The 23,472-nt window shown below is 36.1% G+C and overlaps 3 protein-coding genes across 3 annotated transcripts; 2 read left to right on the top strand and 1 right to left on the bottom strand.

Moving 5' to 3' along the window:
• The first annotated feature begins 52 nt into the window (after positions 1 to 52).
• Positions 53 to 7,340, top strand: Uba1 (ubiquitin-like activating enzyme 1). The gene is made up of 5 exons (XM_070655443.1): positions 53 to 1,094; positions 1,967 to 2,441; positions 2,889 to 3,396; positions 3,593 to 4,666; positions 4,901 to 7,340. Exons 1-5 carry the CDS (start codon positions 671 to 673, stop codon positions 5,624 to 5,626), a joined length of 3,207 nt encoding a protein of 1,068 aa, XP_070511544.1. The 5' UTR covers positions 53 to 670; the 3' UTR covers positions 5,627 to 7,340.
• A 386-nt stretch (positions 7,341 to 7,726) lies between these two features.
• On the top strand, positions 7,727 to 11,193 carry LOC139101935 (putative divalent cation/proton antiporter TMEM165). Its single transcript, XM_070655461.1, has 6 exons — positions 7,727 to 8,389; positions 8,814 to 9,018; positions 9,261 to 9,436; positions 9,781 to 9,963; positions 10,046 to 10,151; positions 10,245 to 11,193. The coding sequence occupies exons 1-6, from the start codon at positions 8,270 to 8,272 to the stop codon at positions 10,319 to 10,321; spliced, it is 867 nt and encodes a 288-aa protein (XP_070511562.1). The 5' UTR covers positions 7,727 to 8,269; the 3' UTR covers positions 10,322 to 11,193.
• Positions 11,194 to 11,372: 179 nt separating this feature from the next.
• Msps (msps cytoskeleton-associated protein 5) lies at positions 11,373 to 22,760 on the bottom strand. Its single transcript, XM_070655438.1, has 22 exons — positions 22,564 to 22,760; positions 22,057 to 22,124; positions 20,060 to 21,940; positions 19,626 to 19,896; positions 18,982 to 19,527; positions 18,489 to 18,919; positions 18,224 to 18,370; positions 17,796 to 18,068; positions 17,474 to 17,677; positions 17,254 to 17,389; positions 16,976 to 17,169; positions 16,704 to 16,900; positions 16,383 to 16,532; positions 15,866 to 16,045; positions 15,563 to 15,725; positions 15,260 to 15,418; positions 14,948 to 15,135; positions 14,707 to 14,869; positions 14,381 to 14,554; positions 14,117 to 14,266; positions 13,576 to 13,750; positions 11,373 to 13,421 (listed from the first exon to the last, which is right to left on the bottom strand). Exons 2-21 carry the CDS (start codon positions 22,111 to 22,113, stop codon positions 13,586 to 13,588), a joined length of 5,829 nt encoding a protein of 1,942 aa, XP_070511539.1. The 5' UTR covers positions 22,114 to 22,124; positions 22,564 to 22,760; the 3' UTR covers positions 11,373 to 13,421; positions 13,576 to 13,585.
• Between the last annotated feature and the right edge of the window lie 712 nt (positions 22,761 to 23,472).

Below are 23,472 nucleotides of genomic sequence, written 5' to 3'. Positions count from 1 at the left end.
AGCTTCAGCAAAACGAGCGAATTTCGTGTAGCAACAGCGAACGAGAGTGCGTGAAAAAAAGTGGCGGTGAGGTAGTGGGGTGAGAAGTGCGGCTGCGAGCGTTCGTCGGTAGATCGGGCGGGGAACGGTGTGTCGTTTGGAGCGAGGGTTTCTTTTTTCCGAAGTTCTCGGCGAAAAGACAAAGGCGGCGGTGACAGTGCCCCGTAGACGGACACAAAGACAGAGGACGGTGGTCGCGACCGTCGCGGGTACAGACGCGCGGGTTTGTTCGGTCGCGGGGGTGCGGCGCGGCGGTGGTGGCGGTCGAACGAGAAGGAGCGCGGTGGTGGGATCGACGTGTGCCGCGGCAGTGTGAGGTTGGTCGGTTCGCGTCCGTGGCTGGGATATCCGTTTTGTGTGCTGGTGTCGCCTTCGACGCCGAGGTGCATTCGACGTTCAGCGAGTCGTGTGTGCAACGCGGTAGCGAGCGCGGTCGAGAAAAACGGCGAGGGGAGAGAGAAAGAGTGAGCGCGCGCGCGTGAGAGAGGCAGAGCGAGGGAGTGAAAAGAGGGAAGAGTGCGAAAGAGATAGAGAGAGTGAGAGAGTAAGAAAGAGTGAGAGCACAATCAGGGGAAATAATCGGCGGCACATAAATCCGACGTCCCCGTGAACACGTCCGTCAAGTCCTCCGATGTCTAGTGCTGAGGTGGTGGAGAGCTCCGTTGACCCCCCAGCCAAGAAGCGACGCGTTGGTGCTGCCAGCACGACGGGAGGAGCCGACGACGAGCTGACGACGACGAACGTGGCGGAGATGGACGTAGACATGGCGAAAAACGGCTCCGCGAGCTCCAGCGGCGGTGGTAGCGGTGCCGGCAATCGGGCGCCCGCCGAGATCGATGAGGGCTTATACTCGCGGCAGCTCTACGTTCTCGGACACGACGCCATGCGCCGCATGGCGTCCTCGGACGTGCTGATCTCCGGCCTTGGCGGCCTCGGCGTCGAGATTGCCAAGAACATCATCCTCGGCGGCGTTAAGTCTGTCACTCTGCACGACCACGCCGCGTGCAAGCTAACCGATCTTGGGTCGCAGTTTTATCTCACCGAGGCGGATGTAGGTGAGGAAGCCGAACGATGCCGGGAGAAACACGTCAGGCGCGTTGGAGATGAAGAAAAAACACGCGTACTTTCGTTCCTTTTCGTGGAGTTTATTATTGGACGAAATATTCATTTAAAATCATAGCATGACTTAATTTTTTTTTTGCATTTTTTTTAGCAAGGTAAAACTGAAAAAGAGAAAATCTAGAAAAAGAACAAGTCTGACTCACTAAAAGCTATTTATAAAAAATTTCTTTTTATCGACATTAATGCACTTACACATTAACTTATATTCTTATCTATATTAAAAATGTAACATATGTATATATCGACAGGAAAAAGCAAAGGAAGATTAAAACTTCCTTTATTTGTAGATAAACTCACGTGAATTTAATCTCTAGAACGATAAGATTCAAATTGAGATAAACCATGTCTGTCATTGTTATTAACAATTCTAAATTTTACTATACCATCTGGTTTTAGTTGTCGTTATTTTCGTCGTATACTAAAAATATGAAATAAAACGGCTGTATACACTATTAGTGCAAGTCATCATGAAAAGGTTGTCTTGCAAAATATTGCTTAAGTGACTTAAATAACATACCTTTTATTCTAAGACTTAGTTGATTCCTAGATATCAATAGACATGACTAAAAAAAACAGATTTTAGTCACAGTATACATTATAAATGAATATCATGAATGTATAATATTATACATATTATCGTACATAATTTAATAAAAATTTTTTTTTTAATATTTTTTATTAAAAATTGATAAGATTTTAATTTGTAAATTTTATGAAAATAAATTAGCTTTGCGATTATTTTAATTTTACAATTAATCGATAATAATTAATGTTTTAATATTATTAAAATTGAATTGTTTGACAGGTAAGAATCGTGCAGCAGCATGCTGTCAACGCCTGTCAGAGTTAAATAATTATGTGCCTACTCGCCACTACTCTGGTCCACTGAGCGAGGCATACATCCAGCAGTTTAAAGTTGTGGTACTGACGGAAACACCACTAGCCGAGCAGCTGCGCATCGCACAAATTACTCGTGTTAATGACATTGCCTTGATACTCGCCGACACCCGTGGCCTCTTCTCACAGATTTTCTGTGATTTTGGTGAGACGTTCACGGTAGTGGATACAAATGGTGAACCGCCAGTGAGCGCAATGGTCGCCAGCATCTCTCGTGACAACGAAGGTGTTGTCACATGTTTAGATGACACTCGTCACGGTATGGAGGACGGTGACTACGTGACCTTTTCCGAGGTACAAGGCATGACCGAGCTAAACGGATGTGAGCCGATTAAGATCAAAGTGCTCGGACCATACACTTTTAGCATTGGTGATACTTCCAGGTGAGACATCTAGTAGTATGCAAGTAATTTCAATATGGAATATTAAATTCCATTCAATATACATGGTATCTCATAGTAAACGGACACTTTTTAGAGAGTAGATAAAATTTATCGAGACAAGAAAAAAAAAAAATTATATGCCGTTTTACATTTTTCGCGATAATAGCGAAGATATGAATTTTAAACATACTAGTACTTTTGGTCGGTGCACCGCTGTTCTTATCTCGTCGCGTGACTTATTCGACATATGGATTGGACGACCGATCGGCAAAAAGACGAGCGAAGACGCTCGGCCCGCCCGAGAAAGTGCCCGTTTTCTATGGGTCACCCTTTATTCCTATTTTTCGTAAAAGAAATTGAGATATAGTTATAATTAATACAATAATATTTTTTTAATAATCTACTTTGACCGTTTTCGATTTAATAAAACAAATTAAATATTATCAGGTTCTCCGAGTATTTACGCAGTGGTATCGTCACTCAGGTGAAAATGCCCAAAACCTTGCACTTTGCATCATTACAAACAGCTTTGAAGAAACCTGAATTTCTTATCACGGACTTTGGCAAATTTGACTATCCAGAACAACTGCATCTCGCTTTTCTAACGTTGCATCAATACATGGCTGATAGAGGTACATTGCCGCGACCATGGAATCAATCAGATGCTGATGAGTTTATCGCCATCGCCGAACAGATCAAAGATAGTTATGGATTTGATACTGAGATTAATGGTGAATTGTTACGTACATTCGCCAAGATATCTGCCGGTGATTTGAATCCTATGAACGCCACAATCGGCGGTATTGTTGCGCAGGAAGTAATGAAAGCCTGCTCTGGCAAGTTCCATCCCATTTATCAGTGGTTGTACTTCGACGCCACTGAATGCTTACCTGTTGACCGTTCGGAGCTTACTGAGGAAGATTGCTGCCCCACGGGATCGCGTTATGATTCTCAGGTGCAACATTAATTTGTAATTAATTGTTTAAAATTCTCAAGAAAAATTTCGAAGAATTTAAACGGAAGTTAAATATTAATCTGCAATCAATAATCTACATTTTAACACTTAAATTTTTAATATATAAGTAAAGATACGTGAAATACTTGCAATTAAAATTTCATTGAATAATAAAATTATGAATATAATTTTTTAGGTGGCAGTTTTCGGCAAGAAATTCCAGTCTCAAATCGGCAGCTTGAAATATTTTGTGGTCGGTGCCGGTGCAATCGGTTGTGAATTATTAAAGAATTTTGCGATGATCGGTGTTGGCGCAGAAAATGGTTGTGTCACGGTAACGGACATGGATTTGATCGAAAAGTCAAACTTAAATCGACAGTTTCTATTCAGACCATCGGACGTACAGCAATCTAAGTCGTCGACGGCGGCTAGGGTTATCAAGGGCATGAACCCTGACATGAAGGTAGTCGCGCATGAAAATCGCGTATGCCCGGAAACAGAAAAAATATATAATGACGACTTTTTTGAAGTATTGGATGGTGTGGCAAACGCGCTCGATAACGTGAACGCCCGTATTTACATGGATCGTCGTTGCGTATATTATCGTAAACCCCTTCTAGAATCTGGTACACTTGGCACTAAAGGCAACACTCAAGTGGTGGTGCCATTCCTTACTGAATCGTACAGTTCGTCGCAGGATCCACCGGAAAAGAGCATTCCTATCTGTACGCTCAAGAACTTTCCTAATGCCATCGAGCATACTCTGCAATGGGCCCGCGACAACTTCGAAGGCCTGTTCCGTCAATCGGCGGAGAACGCAGCGCAGTATATTTCTGATCCACAGTTTGTCGATCGGACGCTCAAGCTGCCCGGTGTGCAGCCTCTTGAAGTATTGGAATCCGTTAAAACAGCCTTGGTTGATGAAAGACCAAAGAACTTTGCTGATTGCGTAGCATGGGCCCGTTGCCATTGGCAAGAACAATATAGCAATCAAATCCGCCAGCTGTTGTTCAATTTTCCACCAGATCAGGTGACTTCGAGTGGCCAACCCTTTTGGTCTGGGCCGAAACGGTGTCCAGATCCATTAATTTTCGACGCCAATAACTCCCTGCATATGGATTATATTGTAGCTGCTGCCAATCTTAAAGCTAAAGTTTACGGAATACCTACAAATCGTAATAAAGAAGAAATTGCCAGGGTCCTTGGTACCGTCAAAGTACCAGATTTCACACCAAAATCTGGCGTAAAGATCGCTGAAACAGACTCACAGGTAAAAAAAAATTAATTAAGTCATATTTTTAATCAAATATTACTCAGAAATTATTAAAAATTCTTGTAAACAAAAAAAAAGATTTTATTACATTAATAATATTAACAACTGTAAGATCCGTAAGCTTTTAAAAAATATGTATTGTAGAAATATTTTCATGTTAAAAGCTTAATTTAATCAATGTAATTTTGCAATGTTAAAAAAAAATTAAAGGTTTGATAATACGGTTTTCAGGTGCAAGTGTCAAACGGCAGTGGCAACATTGACCATGAACGATTGTCACAGCTGCAAGAAGAACTTCCGAAATCGGAGGATACGAATAGCCTTGCGATTTACCCACAAGAATTCGAAAAGGACGATGACACCAACTTCCATATAGACTTTATTGTCGCGGCGTCGAATTTACGCGCTACTAATTACAAGATCTCGCCGGCAGACCGGCACAAGAGCAAATTGATCGCTGGCAAGATTATCCCAGCGATCGCTACTACCACTTCGGTAGTAGCCGGTCTTGTCTGTTTGGAACTGTACAAGCTGACGCGCGGTGTGCGCGATTTGTCGCTTTACAAAAATGGCTTTGTGAATCTGGCGCTACCATTCTTTGGCTTCAGCGAGCCGATTGCCGCCCCTAAGCTCAAGTACTACGACATCGAATGGACGTTATGGGATCGTTTCGAAGTAAAAGGCGAGCTAACGTTAAAGGAATTCCTCGACTACTTCAAAGAACGCCACAATCTGGAAGTAACAATGCTGTCGCAAGGTATCTGCATGTTGTATTCGTTCTTTATGGCGAAGCCGAAGTGTCAAGAGCGTATGGGTCTACTCATGTCGGAAGTAGTGAAGAAGGTGTCGAAAAAGAAGCTGGAACCACATGTGCGCGCCCTCGTGTTCGAGTTGTGCTGCAACGATGAAGACGGGAACGACGTCGAGGTGCCGTACGTGCGTTACACTCTACCCTGACTCGCCCGCGCGACTACCGATCGCGCCAGATGATGTCTACTTAATTGAGACACTTAGCCGTACATAGTGATTTCTACAAATTTCTATTTTACGACGAATACATACAGAAGACATTACTGTCGCTGATCCTCGTCTATGAATGTCTGTGTGAGGCACTCTTTCTTTCTACATGTATACATTTTTTTTTTTGCCGTCAGAGATTCGCAAAGCGAATTCTCACGCGTTACTACCACCAGCGCTTAGTAGTGATTTTGAGCAGCGAGTGCCTGCAACAACGATTCTTTATTTAGAAAATGAGTACGCAAGTTTGATCTTCGGGCTCTCGATCGCTACAGATGTGTCGGATTATGATATCAGAAGCTGACACTCATACGAACTATGTACTTTTACTGTTCAAACCGTCACTCTTTCGCTCAAACAAATATCGATATCCAATGTTCTCATTTTTTATGAAACTTTTCCTTTTAATTAATGGATAATCTATTAAAAAAAAAATAACTTGAATTTTTGATGTACATTGGCTTATTATTTAAATCAAATAAATTAACAAAATTACGAACTGTAGAAACATGTATCTTATATCCATGTGTATATGCGCGTGTCAAAATTTAACACTCTGTCTCTCTCTTCGAATTTACAATCTCGAGAATAGATTGATCTCTCATCTCGCTGATGTCATAATCCAATATACGCGATCGCAACGACGAATCACGTGTTTCGCGTTCGGCTAAATTTAATTTCCGTCTTTCTCTCTCAGTTGTATTTTATTTTGACGGCTTACATGCGACACGCAATTGCGAGCTCGCGATTCGCTTGAGGAAAAAAAGAAGAAATAAAACTAGAAACAAATGCCAAATTTCTTCGACGAGGAGAAGGAGGAAGAGGAGGATAAGATTGTTATTCCTACACTGCGAGCATGTGTGTTGTCCTTGTTCAGCAGAATCCAATGTGAATCAAACTCGAGAGATGAAGCTGTTTATTATCTTCTCTTAAAGTTCTTTAAACGAATGTACTATTAACCATAATCCCGTAGAAAGATATATAAATAATCAGCCCCGCATTGTTAACGAACGCAGTACATCGTGTTCCTTTCTCTTCCTCTTTTTTTCCTTCCGTTTCTCTTTGTTTTTTCACGTAAGTGATTGTACCAATTGAAGGAGCGGCTGTGTGATCAGATTTTTGAAAATACGTTTTTTTTTCCCATTTGTTTTGTTTTCTAATGTTCTCACGAAATATTTGATACGCATTAGGGCTTATATAATAGATACGATTACGTTCACTTGGTTTATCCGCTTCGCAACGTCTTTCTCGAATAATAATGATAATATAGTAATAGCAGTAGTACTAGTACTAATAATATTAATAATAATGAATAAACTATTGGCTAAGGCTGGTTGTTGTTACGACGTATATACTGCATTTAAATTTATAAAAAGATGTCTTTGGAAGAAAGAGAGGCTTCTTAAAAAAGAAAGAAAAAAAAGTGAGAAAAGAAAATAATAAAAATTGCGTACACTTTAGACCAAGGAAGATAAACAACAAACATAAAAGGAAAGATATTTTGTTAATTTTAGGATATAATGCGGATATTTATTATATACATATATAAATATATCATTTCGTCGATAGGCAAATAGATGTGTTTGGATTTCAGAAGTATGAAATAATAACGAGAATAAAAAGGGAAGTGTACGCCTCCTAATGTTCTGTATCATCCCTAGAACGAATCTGTTCATGTACGACCAATCCAGTAAATTAAACTTTTCATAGGATATTAAAATATAAAAGGAAAAGCTTTGCACAAGATTTCTTTGTCGCAAATTAGCGCGAGAGAACTTCGTTTATTGAAAAGATGCGATGCTTAAAAGTTGTGTAGAACTATATATGATTAAAACATTAAGATTGTATTCAAATTACTGAGATTACATATCGCTGTCGTTCTATCAGTTTCTAATTGTACAGATTGTTTAACCGAGTTATGATTTGATACGCCTATTCAGTTAAACACACAGTCTATCTTTTTTATGTCTCGAATGTATTATTGAAAAATTAAGATTGATTCCCATCACTGGCTCGATTTGCTGGTGGCGATCGATTTTCATCATTATCTCGATTAAAAATTTTTTTTTCTTAATTTTATTTAGCAAAAAGTAAAATAGGCTACAAAGGCAAGCCTATGTTTCGCGCGGTACTAAAAAAAAAAAAAAGCATGCGGCAAATTTATATCTTGTCTTCTTGTCTTAGTTCCCGAGAAATTCCAAAACGCGACACCACCGTCGGCGACAGAAATTTCAGGTATACCGATGAGAGTGGACCAGAGTAGACCGCTACAGGAAAATCGCGTCAATCGAGATAGTGATGAAAATCAAACAACGTCAACCCAACATTATCCCATTTTTTTTTTTACATTTTTTCACGTGCACGTTTTCTACGCCAGGGGTACCAACATTTCTGCCGCTTGATGAACCGCTCCGGCTTTGTTAACCTCTTACTGATAAAATAATATGGCGATCGCGGTATGATTTCTATATATTCAGAACGAGGACGTGTTTTTTTCTTCGAGGTTATCTCAAGCGCAACACTTGTCACGAACGTAGCTCGTAATACTCAACTTGTACCTCGAACTCTTCGAAGTGGCGCACAATGGGACTCAGACGTTTAATTTATATCTGCTCTTTAATTTTCACCTTTTATTTCTCGACCGTCGTCTGCGAGATCGAGCCGCGATACGATGAGAAAATGCAGCTATCTGCGACGTCAACGGTAAGCTTACGCTAAAAGTTTTACACACGAGATGTTTTTTTCGTAAGTCACCAATAGTCAGAAGATTTCTCGCGGCAGTCCTTCAAATCACTTGACTATCGATAATCCAGCAGCAAAAAATTTTACGTCTAAAAATTCCATTATATGGGAAATGATCTAAGTGATTTGCGATCTTAAATTCAAAATATATCTTAATCTTATAAATTTCTGATAAAAATCTTTAAATTAAAAAAAAAAATTGAATAGTATGGAGCAGCTTCAAAAGCTTATAAAATTTTATCTAACTACCATAAACAATTTTTAAACATTATCCGATGTTTGCAAATTTATTAATTTTAAAATTATAAATTTTAGTGAACGATATTAAAGATATTTTAATATTCTAATCTGCAAACTTTTTTTTTAATATGTAATATCGTTTTAGCAACTGCCAGATGAGTTTGTATCAGAGAAGCCTCAGGACAGGGTAGGCTTCTTGCATGCCTTTATTGCATCGTTATCTGTCATTGTGGTATCTGAGCTAGGAGACAAGACATTTTTTATCGCTGCTATTATGGCAATGAAGCATCCAAGGTTGACTGTATTTATTGGAGCAATAAGTGCTCTTGCACTGATGACTATTTTGTCAGGTATCATCACGATAAAATAATATGAGCTTATTCCGAGTCCGATCGGTTTATTTGGCATTGAGATCTGATAATCTGAACTACTGCCAATTCGGTTACTCGCGTCTTAACGTGTATATCTTAATACACGGTCGGTCTCTCGTGTACGATTAACGATTCATATGCAGCAATTATTAGAATAATTTGTAACTTACCTGTCTAAGTGGAGTTATAACAAACAGTTCTAACATATTTGTCACTTTCAGTCGTGTTTGGATATGCAGCCACAATAATTCCTCGTGCATATACATACTATATCTCCACTCTGCTTTTTGCTCTATTTGGATTAAAAATGTTAAGGGACGGATACTATATGTCGCCAACAGAAGCTCAAGAAGAACTAGAGGAAGTTCAGTCTGATCTGAGAAAAAGAGATGATGAGGTACATTTATATATTTTATGAGTTGATTTATATTACTAAATTCGTTAGATGTAACACAATGTTTTATGTGCGAGTATAACCACCCTCTTTTATTGTTTAAACTGAAAGAGATAAATTATATTTAATACTGCTTAAATTTAATTTGAAAGGGCTAAAAAAGTATAAAAAATTTATCGCAAAATTACATGTAAATGTTGTTAAAATATTTATAAATTGGATATTACGAAGTTATAACTATAAATATAAAATTTTTATTTTGGAACGTAATAAAAGAGTGTTGTTTGTCTAAATGTTTAACGTTTTTGCAGGACGTTAAATAATCTTTAAAATGTCATCACTTTCAGTATGAAAAGGAGACAGCTAGTACTTTAGTTCAGGATCCTGAAACTGGAGTGATACGTAAGACTCCTAAAAGCAGCGCGCTCATGGTTCTTTCTAGGATATTCCTTCAAGCATTTACTCTTACTTTTCTTGCGGAATGGGGCGATCGTTCTCAGTTAACGACCATTATCCTCGCGGCAAGAGAGGTAATTAATGCAATAATTTTATTGCAATAATAAAACTTTATATATATATAACAGCGTTTAGTCAAAATTATGCTGTTTTCAGGATGTTTACGGAGTTGTACTAGGCGGAATATTAGGCCATTCGTTTTGTACGGGTTTAGCGGTTTTAGGAGGCCGTATAATAGCACAAAAAATATCAGTGAGAACAGGTAATTTTAATTATTCTACTGAGTTTCCGCGATGCAAAATATATAAGTTGACATTAAAACTTGTGAATTAACAAATTTAATCAACGTTTTCAGTAACTATTATTGGAGGCTTGGTATTTCTACTATTTGCTGTAACGGCACTTTTCATCAGCCCTGTGGACGATGTTTGAGTACCTTTTCAAAAATTCTCAGTATTAATATTGCTTCGTGAGTTTGTATATTGTGTATGTTGAGAGAATATTGTATGTTTATACGGTATGAATTCTTCTACAGAATAATTCTGAAATGAAGTTAATAGTGCTGACTGTCAAAGTTAATACCCATTTTTTTTTAATTTATATTTGATTTTTTTTAATTATCGGTTGTAAAAATAAATTAAATGCCGCATATTAAAAAGTTTCTCCGAACTAATTTTTTAAATTTCATCATTAAATCGCCATGTATTTTACAAATTCTTTGTACTGATTATATACTGCGTAATCTGTCAAGTTATTTTTCATTTAATATAAAAGAATGAATACTAACACCGTACTTCAAGTACAGTACAGTAAAAACGTATTCCAAAATATAAACAGAGATTCTCGCAATACGAAAATATTTGCCGAGTTTATGTATTTGACGTTTGCTTGTGTGCAGACATCAATGTATTATTCAATTGTACTTCATATAAATAAGCCTATAGCCTGTATCATATTTGTATATGCTATTTATGAAATATTAAACAGAATAATGTAATATATGATACTAATAGAACAAAGTGTCGGCACAATAATGCCGTATAAATAGACGAGATTTTAACAAATCAATTGACGAAGGAATGTTCATTCGTTTTTTGAATAGAACAAAATTTCCAATATAACTGAATTGTAAATAAAAGTTTTCCGTTATATAATACTAAATGTGCAAAATTTATGCATTATAATTTATCTAGAGAAATGTATTTTAATTATAAAACATTGTACAAAAAAGAAACTAGTGTTAAAATATAAATAAATATTGTAAAATAGATGCAAATATAGAATCGTTACGTATTAAAATCGTATACATAAATGCTGAATAATTTACATTTTTACAAACTTAATATGAAAAATTTTCAGCATCTTATAAAAGTTAAAATATATTTTTTAATTGTAAAATCTTGAATATTTCAAACATTATTTTAGACGTGCTGCAAAAAAAAGCAATTTGAAGTGCTCACAGTTTCTTTGATTTAGACATCTGTTTTGTTGAATATTGTTTTTATTAGTGCATGTATATACATGTTCTATTTACACTACGGAATATAAGTCTTCGGAAAAAGCGATAAGTTTTCAAATATAGCAACTTTGTAGTATAATTTCAGATAATAAAGTAGATTCTATTTTTCTTGTTGTTTTTTTTTTTCTTTTCTTTTTATGCCCTTATTAACTACGTTCTTTTTGTTATTTTGTCTCTACATCGAGAAGAAAAATTATTATGTTTTTTACATTTTTAAGCCACAGAAAACTAGTAATCCAAAAATTTCTAACAAAATTAATACTAACGTTTATTCACAAATAGATGAATGTAATGTCATTAACAATTTGTAATTATATACATATCTTTTATTTAGGGTGGTAATCAACATATTTTATGATAAAAAATTAATTTTTAATGGTGCGATTAATTTATGAAAATTTTCCGTAATAAAACAATATATCATTAGCATTTAAGAAATAATTTATAAAAATCAAGGCGTGTAAGATAATTTTTTTTGTAGTTATATTCATCAAAACTTCTATTAGATATTTTGAGCAGACAAAATTTAAAATTTTTTTCGTTATGAGCTTTTTACGGTTCAACGACGCTTTCTTATTACATTGAATAATAAACATCGTTATCAATGCCGATTACTAATTACTATGTTTTCATTCTATCCATAAATACTGACTGGGATATGACAGTTTTCTGTCTTAATAAATAAAATAGATCACCAAATTGCCTTTTCGCGAAACCTCCTGTTTTTGTCTGGTACACTCACCGTCAAGAATGGCATTCGTGGTGGTGCGACAACGGCTAGCGTATGTGATCTTGGCGTGGAGTGCGTCGAATCTCACACGAAGCGCGAGCGTAGATGTGTTGCGAAGCACCGGTCACAGAGGACTGAGAGAGAACGCGGCTTACTACACTCTCGCACTCGGCGGCCGAGAGTGGGGGAAGTCACGTACGCCAGCCGCCGTTGCCGCTCGCTGCAGCAAATGCCATATCTCTTTCGGTGTACATAAAAAAATTTGTATAAAAAAAATAAATATCTATGTCTCCGATATTAATTATATGCTCCTATAATATAAACATAAAAACTTATACTGTTTTTTATTTGAAGTTAATAATACATTGTGATTGATTAATATCAGTTCATCTTTCTGTCGTGTCAAGGTTTTTTTTTTTTTTTTTTTTTTTTACTTTTTTCCATAGACTAGACAATATATAAAAATTTTGATAGTATTCAATGATAAATTCTTACAAAACTCTCGTTGTGAAAAGAAGAGGTTCTGCGAAAATAACGACGATATGATGATTGTACATCTAATAAAATTTAGATGGAACAAATTTATTTAGAAAAGTATAAAAAAAAAGAATATTAAATAGTAAATTAAAAAAAGTAAAATAAAGATGCTACGATGAGAGTGAGGTTCAAATCGTGCCAGTTTCGTATACTTATACATACATGTACCAATATATGATTGACCTTATATAATTAGTAACATCACTAGTAACTATACATAACTGCTGTGGAAGAAACAGAAAATCATTACGTGCACGCATCGCGGTTACATTGTAGGAAACATAACACTGTTATAGTTAGAATGCAGAATTATCACAATGTAACATTTATTCGATGGTGCAGCTATCTCGATTCGCGTTCGCTCAAGTTTATACTATCGTGTGCAAATTATTAGAGTAATTCGAGAAGTAATCAGACTGTCTAATCTTACAAAAACCAGATAATTGTACGCAAAGCGACTGATCGTCTATCTTAATGGAAACTCAACGGTGGAGGTTGCAATGGCATTGAATATTTTGAAAGATGCGAATAAATAAGTTGAACAAATATGCTCATCTTACATATACATGTATATATATACCGTATCTCGCTTACCTAATTAATATATTTATGCTTGATTATTCACGATGGATTCGGTTAGGTGGAAGTCATTCTATATTGTGCTTCGAGGGCCCGTAGTTTCTCGAGCCTGTACATTAGATCCATCGTGTTCTTATCAGCGACTACAGTCGGATCTTCGGTGGGTTCTGCATTAATTATTTTACATACAAGTAATAAAATAATTGAAGATAGCGTTACTTTGTATTAAGTATAAAATACCGATATTCAAAAGTTCGAAAGAATCAACTGCATTTAGTCTTGCGGAAAGCCTAATTAATAAAATTAATTAGCATTGCTTACCTGTAGAGTATTAGTTATTAGTTTGCGGCAATATAGTCTGGCTTTTTCGCGCCTGATCAATCTCTTTCAGTCGCTGTTCTATGAATTCTTGGAAGAATTGATGGCATTTGACCAAGAACGGTTGTATATCCGCATCTGGATTTTGAAGTTTGAAGTCATATAACTGCACTAGGCCCTATAAAAATATGATCAAATGTAATTTAAATATACATTCGAACATCAATTATATTAATTTTTTTAAGTTATTGCTCTCTGTATTAATTATTTTTACTTTAAATATTTCAACCACCTATATAAATTCGTGATTAAATTACCGTTTTTGTTTAATTGTAATTGAAGATCAAATATTATTATTTATTTAATTGTTTTAAAGCACGTGCTTTGCAGTATTTAGTAATAATTAAAATTAGCAAAATAATAAAAATTACACTAACATTTAATTTCACGGCATAAAGCGAACTCAACGAGAGAATTAATAAGCATCGCGGAAAAGCGACACACAATTTTTAAATAGAAAAAAGATATTTGTTCATATACATACCTCTTGCATATATTCCTTTGTTCCAATTTTATGGAATATTTCAGCCAATTGTTGACCAGATGATTTGTGTAAGTGTTTGGGCGTTCTTCCCACGTTATTCGATTTTGGTGCTACCTTAGCTGTGGCATTGATCTCATCCGGTTTAAGACTCTATTTAGATAAATATCATTAATTAATTTGTGATACATTATATATATTTAAAGTTAACAATAATTTTCATTATCTAAATATTAAAAAAAATTATATATACAAAATGACTCTAACCGCAATTAATCTTATTAAGTAAGCATGTAACTCGGATTCATTTGTATTATTTATCAGCGTCAAGTGATTAAGTATCGAACTGCCTTTTACTCTGGTCATACTATGAAGAACTGTCTTAACTGTCCGTAATGCTGTATCAGATTTTCGTTTCTTCCACCATGCAGTAGGATAATCCTATAAAGATAACATAATGTTACTGCAAAATATTTAATCGAAAAAGTATAATTTCAATGTTTTATCATAACTCACATCAATTGCAAAATGTAACAGTAAGTACATTCTTTTTTCATTTTTTTTTTACTCGAATAAATAATAAATAATATTACCTTAAGAAAACGATGCACTTCCAAGAGTATTGTATCATAATCTAAATCGGCGGCCCAATTAGACATTGTTTTCACTATTTTCCATAAGCATTTCATCACCAACTCTTCGTATTTTGAAGGAACATTTGACTCGGCGCAAGAATGTAGTAGTTTAATCAATACGCTAACATATAATAAAATATAATTAAAAAATTAACGTAAATATAAATAAACACATTATTGTTTTTCTCATAAATCTTACCATATGATAGTGGTATGATTAGAATTATCAATAATTTTCACCATGATATTATTAATCACTCTGTAATATGCACCAGCTTGATGCAAATGCTCCAATTTGTTTTCACCCAACAAACTTATCATTTGATCCACTAACTCCTTCAAATGTATTAAAGGAACATTCTTTCCAAGAAATCCAGTGTCATAAAACTGAAAAAATAATTTCTTTAAATTACCGAATATAAAATTAAATATAAAACTTTTTTAATATATAATAAATTACATATTAAAAATAATTCATAAGTCACTAAGCAAATAAAAAGTAATTATTCACCACGAGTATAACCAGAAATGTATTTCTGAAACCTCTGGATACATCGGCGTTTTCTTGACGTAACGGATATGTTTGCAATAGTTTCAATTGCATATTTACTGATCCAATAAATTTATCTTCCTTGGATTGTAAGCTAATAGCTTGTTGAGATTTTAATAACTGTAATATAAAAATATTGTTAGAAAGTATTAATTTAAATTTAATTTTAAAAAATCGCAATAATTACAAACTCTATAGATTTTTTTTAGAAAATCTGCAGATATTTTTAACATATTTGAACATTAAAAGAAAAAAAATACAAACGTTTTCTATCGCATTCATAGACTGTATTGCAGTGGGCAAATCCATGCTAGCCATAGACAAAATATTACGTTCGAGTGTGTCATTTTCACTACTAGCCGCAGTAGGTGATACAGCGGACGATGATTTCGACACTAGTAATTTCGGCGGTGAAATAGGTATCATTCTGAAAAATTAAAATAATTAATTTGTTTATTAAACTACATAAATTAACAATATTCACACATAATAAAATAATAAATTATGTCGCTAAATATAATTCATGTAATTATTCATTATTTATGATTTTATTCAGGATTAACTTACTGTGTTTTCGGTGGGTTCAATACGTTTACTGGAGGTGTGTTCAAATCTGATAAGTTGGGTTCAGCTAATATTGGATTACGATATTTTACTGGAGCACTTAATTCAAGCCTCTGCAGAAACTCCATGTCCAGTCCAAAAGGACCAGAAGGACCTTTTGGTTGCATTGATGTAGGAGAATTTCTATAAAAAAATAAAAAAATAAAAAATAAATACAATTTATATAGATAGAAACTTTGAAACTAAAAGAAATAATACATAACAAAAAACACATTGATACTACTCCAATATAGTAATGGTTAAAAATATCCAATAAAAAAAACAGAGAAATACAAATATTAAAATAAATTAAATTACAAAAATCACAACTAAAACAAATACATTTAATTGACAATTTGATAACACATTAGTTATTATAGACAAAATGTACAGCGATAAAATTTAATGACATCTTCCAACACCGCATTGTTAAACCGTGCTGCAAAGACATTTATGTAAATGATTAAAATGAGCAACAAACGTTTCTGAATCATCTTGATCGGAATGATGAATTTGAGTATTTTCAAAATTGTTGATGATTTCCTGGTCCGATATTGAAGGAGATTCAATTTTAATGACCACAGAAGGAACTTGCTTGTCCTCATTATTGTCAGTGCTTATAGCATATGTCCTATAAATATGTTAAAAGCGAAGCACGTGCAATTATAAGTAATTTAAAAAATAATATTAAAAAAAAGATAAATATATAATAAAATATAAATTAAAAAAATTTGTTTTCTAACAATTCGCAAGAGTAAGTGCAATTTTATATTATTTTATATTACGTGTAAAAATAACTCACAATTCTGGTACTGCCTCCATTGGCTCAGCAATTTCTTCTTGTTCTTCTTCGTAATCCGCTTCCATGTCATCAGGTGACTGATTAGAAGTAGCGACCACAGGCGTAGAGAGTCTAGTAACCGATGCTGATTTTACAGGTCGATTCTTCGCTGCTCTTTTAATTCGTTCGTCCAATAGAGATTTATCTTTTTCCGATATCTGTATAATAAAAAATATGATTAATATTACCTTTTCTTAAATTGAAATCTACGTGAATTAAATTAATTTTTATACCTGGCCGATAAGCTTAAATACACGTTCTCCTTGAAGGAAATAAGCTTGAACAATGCAATTTAAAGCGGCATTACGAACGGAATTGTCGCGATCTGCAATCTGTTTCGCGACTTCCTTCAATGCCGCGGACGGGGTAGGTTGACAAACAGAAACTCCGTAATTTTCAATTAGTGAGCCTAATTGATCCAGGCATTCTACAAGCATCGATACGCTTAATTTAATCACTTCCGTAATATTTTATACAAAAATATAAAAAAATTAATAAATCGTCTATCTACCTGTTCGCTGTCGAGCATTTTTGGACTTCAAACCTTCCATTACGTATGAGAATAATTTACTCACGGGATATACCAAAACAATTTGCTTAAATAAAGCTCGTACGCCGTTACGCACTGCATCTTTCGGATCCCCTATCTATCGATCAATAAAATAGGTATAATAGCATATAAAAAATAATAATGAAAAATAATATAAGATTAACTTTAATAATATAATTACTTTGATAATAAGATAAGGTATAAATGACGCTGCCTCGGTTTCTAACATGTGATACTGGTTTTCAATTAACATATTAAAAACCAATTGTAAGTAATCTAATCCTTTTAAAAGCACTGACGGATTAGTATCAAAAAATCGCAACGTCAACCATTTGAGAATGAGATCAAGATTGGACATCAATGCTTTACTATTTCCAGGAAGATCCTGACGACAAAAGTATAAATAAGATTAAGAATAAATGTGACATATTAAACATTTTATAAATATTATTTGGCAAATTAATACGATACTCGTGTTCTAATTCATCTGTATTTACACTTACCTCGGTAAGCATTTCGATAGCCTTTAGATGATATCGAAAATCAGAATGAAACATATTTGCTCTCAAAGTTTTATTAACATTTGCAGCGGTCATAAGATCTTTCAAAAGCTCGACAAACTCCTCTCTAGGCGTAGTAAAGTTCCATTTAAGCACCTTTAATTTTTGCTCGTCAATTACACGCTGATGTTTGAGATTATTGACCACTAACAAAGGACTGGTATCAACATCATCATCTTTTTTACGAGCGGTGCTCGGTTTCGATGACGCGCCCTTCTGAAACAAAGTATAATTACGATATATCATAAAAAAATAATAATTTTTATTTAAAAAAAAACTTTAAAAAAATTAATTTTAAAATTAGAGAAAGCTAAAAATTTTTACAAGTTTAAGTCAACTACATTTAATAAGATTATGTTGAATTTTATTACCGATTTAACAGCTTTCACTACTTTTGCGCCTTTTGCATTACCCTTCTGAATATTATCATCTGACAGTTCTTTTTTAGGCAAAGGTTTTATAGGTAAACTCGGACGAGCTTTGTCCAATGCGACAATCACTAGAGTCCTCGATCCAGGCTGCAAAATCACAACTCTCTTTTGTTATCTCGTTATAAATGGTACTCAATACGTGTAAATTTAACATATAAATGTTTAAAATTTTAATATTATTTTCAAGTCATATTTGCATAAATACCTTTAATTTTTCGGTCTGCCTGACCATTGCCTCGTAAGAAAGATGTATCATAAAGCCAAGAACAGCTTCTTGAACATTTTTCCGCACATCTGAATTACGATCTTCTAGATTAGCATACAAATAAGGAAGGCATACAAAAAGTTCCTCTTTGGAAATCTGTTTCACCGGAATCGAGGGCAATTTCTGCGCCAACCAACTCCACAGTTCGGATCGTAACATCGGCGAACCTGTTTTCAATGCATCGCCTATCATTTCGCCATCGAAAAATTCTTTATAACCACATTGATCTCCCCACGTATTGATACAAGAAATTGCAGCAGTTCTAATCCAATTTTTACTGTCACCCAGGCATTGCAAAAATCCAGGAAATAAGACGCGAATGTGCTGCTTTACTGGTGGTCCAACAGCCGTAGCCAATGTCTCGCAAATACCTAAAGTATTTTTCACACTGTTAGTTAATAAATAATTATCATACTATTAATTAATTACTGACCTAGAGATGCTTGTGCAATCTTGCTGTTACTATCCACGAGACGCAGGGCCAATCCTTGAGGCAAATCGCCGATAGTCGGTTTGATAAATTTCGTTTCGTTGAGTATAGTATTGATCTTTTGCAACGCTTCGTTACGCACTTTCCAGTTTTTATCAGCTAATTCGGTCAGTAGCGCTTCAGTAATCTGAGAGCTGATGTCAACGCGAGGGACTAATTCATTGAGATCCGATTCATTATCGCCTGCTTTTTTCTCCGGTAACTCGTCCATGTCCTCTTCTTCATCCTCAGCGCTGATAGTATCCATTTTTTTAGCTTTGGCGCCGCGAATGGGAGCCGGTGGTATTTCACCGCTGCGTTTTTCGCACTCTTGCTCAATCTGTTGTCGCAGCGTAGGCTTTTCGTTATCGAAGAACGCCAGCAGCGGTTTACCCATATAAAGATATAAAGTGCTCAGTAAAGTCACGGCAGCGGTGCGCACGCTAGGATTCGTTGCCGCTACTGCTTTCTTGATATTCTCAATAATAGACTTGACGTTGAGACTGCAACCTGCGAAATATTTGAATCAATTAATAAATTTAATATATTTCACGTATATATTTTTGTATATATTTGTAATTAAATGTTATAGTCATTAAATTACGAACCAAATTCCGCGAGTGCCCGACACAACCATAGCAATGTTTCCTGCTGCACTTTAGGATTCTTCTGAGTAAACGCAAATGTCATTATCTCATCCGCTACATATTCTAAATTTATAGCCTCGGCGAATGCTAGCAAAGTTTCAGCGGCGACTGAACTGTTTTTTGCATCCGCCAGTTTTTCTGCGATGTCCACGAGACAATACTCGGCCACAGTAGCCGTGATGGGATGATTTTCAGCCAGATATTTCACAATTTCGACACGTAGTTTTAGCACCTAAATACAAAAATCATATTAAGTATCTTGTTATACGATTCGTTATTTTTTATAAAATAAAAACTAAAATAAAAACTATTTTTAAATTACAAATAAAATTTACAAATTTAAACTTATTATCAGTATTAAATTTATCATATAATAATTTTAAGTTTAACTGTACCTGAAAATTCGTGTCTTTAAAGCCAGGCTTCTTCGCTAAAGTCCGTACAATCACCTGAGGCATCTCCGGCGAATCTATGGTTTTGACGGTGTCTGATAATTGTGTAACCGCGGTCAAACGCGTTTTCCAATTAGTGTCCACGAGACCGGTAATTATTTCAGTTGGCAAAAGTTGTGTTGCCATTTCTTCAATTTCCTCTGGGCTATAATTCCTTTCTAACTGGACCGCTTTTTTCGGCGCCAGATTCGTTAGCGACGAAGCGTTACCTGGTTTTTTACTTGATTTCTTTCCAATTGCAGTGTTCGGTCTCTTCGCAATGCCTGATTTGCCGTTCTTCGAATTCTCTTTGCTTGCTTTGTTCGCGTGATGCGTCTCAACTTTAGCTGGAGCAGTATTGGGTCGTTCTTGCTTCTTCGTTCCGCTCGTTATTTTAACAACTATCACAGCTTTATCAGCGCATTCTTTGATTTTTGTCATCTTCAAATTGTCAATGTCTGTCAAGAATGGCATCATCGCCTTTTCACCAATCAACTTCATTGCCGTGCCAAGCGCTTCCGCCGAATTATCACGTACTATCGGATCCGATTCGTTAAGCGTCTTTAGCAACGCGCCTGTATAAGATTTGAGCAACTTTTTATTCAGATTTGCAGGTGATGTACGCGTGAAACATCGAGCTAGGAATGCGGCCGTTTCGGCTTTCACGGCTGGATTTTTATTCTCCAAAGCAGCTAAAGTATCCTCGAGAATAACATCGATGCTTATGCTCTCGTAAATAGCATCGGCAGCTTCTCGCAATGCCTGCACCACTGTCTGCTTCTTCTCGCGAAATTTCTCGAGAATGGTGGGTAAACAAGCGGCAGCATAAGGCTGAAATCGCTTTTTCAAACCAGCGGCAAGGCCAGCTAGGCACTTTGCCGCTAGCGTAACTACCAGCACATTGGTATCTTTCGAGATAATTTTTTTCAAGACCCTTACTACGTCACCGTAATCGCCGCTTTCCAGTTTCGGATTTTTGACGAGTGTTTCAAGAGCTTCTAACGCTTCCTTTCGCTCCTGCCATTTCTTTGCCTCAATTTTTTCATAAAAATCTTTTGGCAGACTTGACAGAATATCTACTGGCGCTAATAAATCATACGGATCTTTGTCTGGAATTGATTCTCCGTCTTCATTATCGTCCTCACCGTTGTCGCTTGCTGCTGCTAAATCACCATTAGTACCTCTATCCTTTGGCTTCTGCGAGCGCAAATAACGCGTAGGTACCGCTTTTTCGTCACCAAGATTATTAAATTCGGTCTCAAGCTCCGTGATATGTACTGGTTTCAACGTGTTCAATTGTTGCTTTAAGCGATCGCCCACCCATCGATACATTTCCACCACCATAGCTTTACCTTCTTCCCGTACCATCTTGTCTCTGTCTTCCAGGAAACTCGCTATTTTCTTCATCAGTAGCTTCATACTAATCACCTTAGGCCCAAACTCTTTGAGTGCCAGCGTCAACGTCGCGATGCATGCCGAAACAATTTTTGGATTTTTTGCCTCAGTTCCTTTCAGCAATTCATCCTGCACTGCTTCATACTTTTCAATCTCAATGTACATCAATGTAATTTGCACAGCCAGTTCCTTTGTCTTGGCTTTAGGCGCAGCAATGCACTTTGATACAATACTGTTCATTACTTCGATGACTATCTTGCCTGCAACTGCAGCATTCTCTACAAAAGCCAGGGTTGCTTCCAGACCCTTTTCCTGTGCAGCTGCATTACTCTCTGTTACAAACTTCTTGATAAAACCAATATATTTGTTCCATTCAGGTGATTTTTCATCGTCAATGCATTGAAATGTCTTCACACACTCCTCATATCCATGCAAACGTGCTCGCCAGGACTATACAGTAAAATATAATTTATTTTTTACACATAAAACTACTTTTAGATTGCAACAAAGATATAATCTAACCACAAATTCACAATGCAAAAAAATATTATAAATGCAGCCAATACCTTATGTGCACAGCGCTCCTCCAGAGGTAACTTCACATACTCTGTGTCCTGTTCCATGATTGATTATTCTGGAAGAGTGATTCATTAGGAATATCCCTTTTGTCTCATCAAAACGATCACAATATAAATCTAACGCGAATGACTCATATGCCTTTTTACAAAGTGTAACAACTTGACATAAACAATTCAATATAAAAACAAGGGTACATTTTTACAATAACTAAAAGTGGCACATATTTGATCACAAAAAATGATAAATTAAATCATCAAGCTCCAACGAAAAATTGAACAATCGTAGAGATTCTCCCGTGAATCTTTTCTAAAGCTGAAAACTGGATAGCGAGAATGTCGTAGGCGAAATCGAGTCTTCTTGGGTTTGGGGCACGTTTTAATTTATTACCTCGTCGAAGAAAACGACAGACGGATGCCTGCTGGCGACTGTCGCCACCGAGTAACCGAAAAAGGAGCTCGACTTGGCGGCGTGTTTCGACACCACCGGACACTTACCTAGCAGCAGAATAACGGCATGGATGTCGACGAACCCCGAGAACTTGGAAACGCGCGACGACGTCGTGACGCGCGCGTTGAAGTCCGTAACACCGAGCACAAAACTTAACCACCAGGATTTCGCGATTTCTTCACGCGATTAAGCTCAGAGTTTCAAACATGCATGTACTTCGGAACAGTTGTAACTGTCAAAGAAGAGCGGAAACAAAACAATGGCGCGTATCTAGAGCGGCAAACGGGCACCCGGCGCGGCCGCTCGATGCACTCGGTGCGGTCGCCGCGCCGACGGATGGCGTGAACGTCGCCCGAGCATGATGGCCGGTCTACGTGACACCCCCCCCCCGACGGCTTCGTCTCCACTTTCCGCGTGCAGCTCTCTTGCCTTATTTTTCCGTCAATGCTCAGATATATTCCCGATGGATATTTCCGTCTCACTTCAAATGCGAAAGGCTCAAGTGCTAAATTGTAATTGCATTAATTTTCTACGTTTTTTTCTCAGATATGTAAGTATATATAAATATGTATACGTAACCTTTATTACGGAATTACGCAAACCATAAGACAATACCTTTGTTGCGTCGTTACTTTGAATCTCGCAGAGCGAAAAAAAAGGCTAGCCCGCCGTTCGTTTTTTTTTTGCAGATCGCAAAAATTTATAACGAGTTTTGTGACGTGGTGTTCGCTATCGAAAATAAAATTTCACAAAATAATATTCACCATGTACACGATATAAATAATAAAAAAAAAAAAGTCGTATTTTTATTAATACATCTCGCGTCATCCATTCCTTCCCGCCGGTTCAAAATTTTTTTTTTCACCAATAAAAAGAAAAACGGAGAGCTACCCTTTTCTTTCGCGTCTTCGGGATTTAAATAATCGAACATCGTAATTTGATTCCACTCTATTTAT

Source organism: Cardiocondyla obscurior, linkage group LG04, assembly GCF_019399895.1.
Source record: "Cardiocondyla obscurior isolate alpha-2009 linkage group LG04, Cobs3.1, whole genome shotgun sequence".
Lineage (NCBI taxonomy): Eukaryota > Metazoa > Arthropoda > Insecta > Hymenoptera > Formicidae > Cardiocondyla > Cardiocondyla obscurior.
The sequence above is the reverse complement of the archived record's forward strand: the minus strand, read 5'-3'. Positions and strand labels throughout refer to the sequence as shown.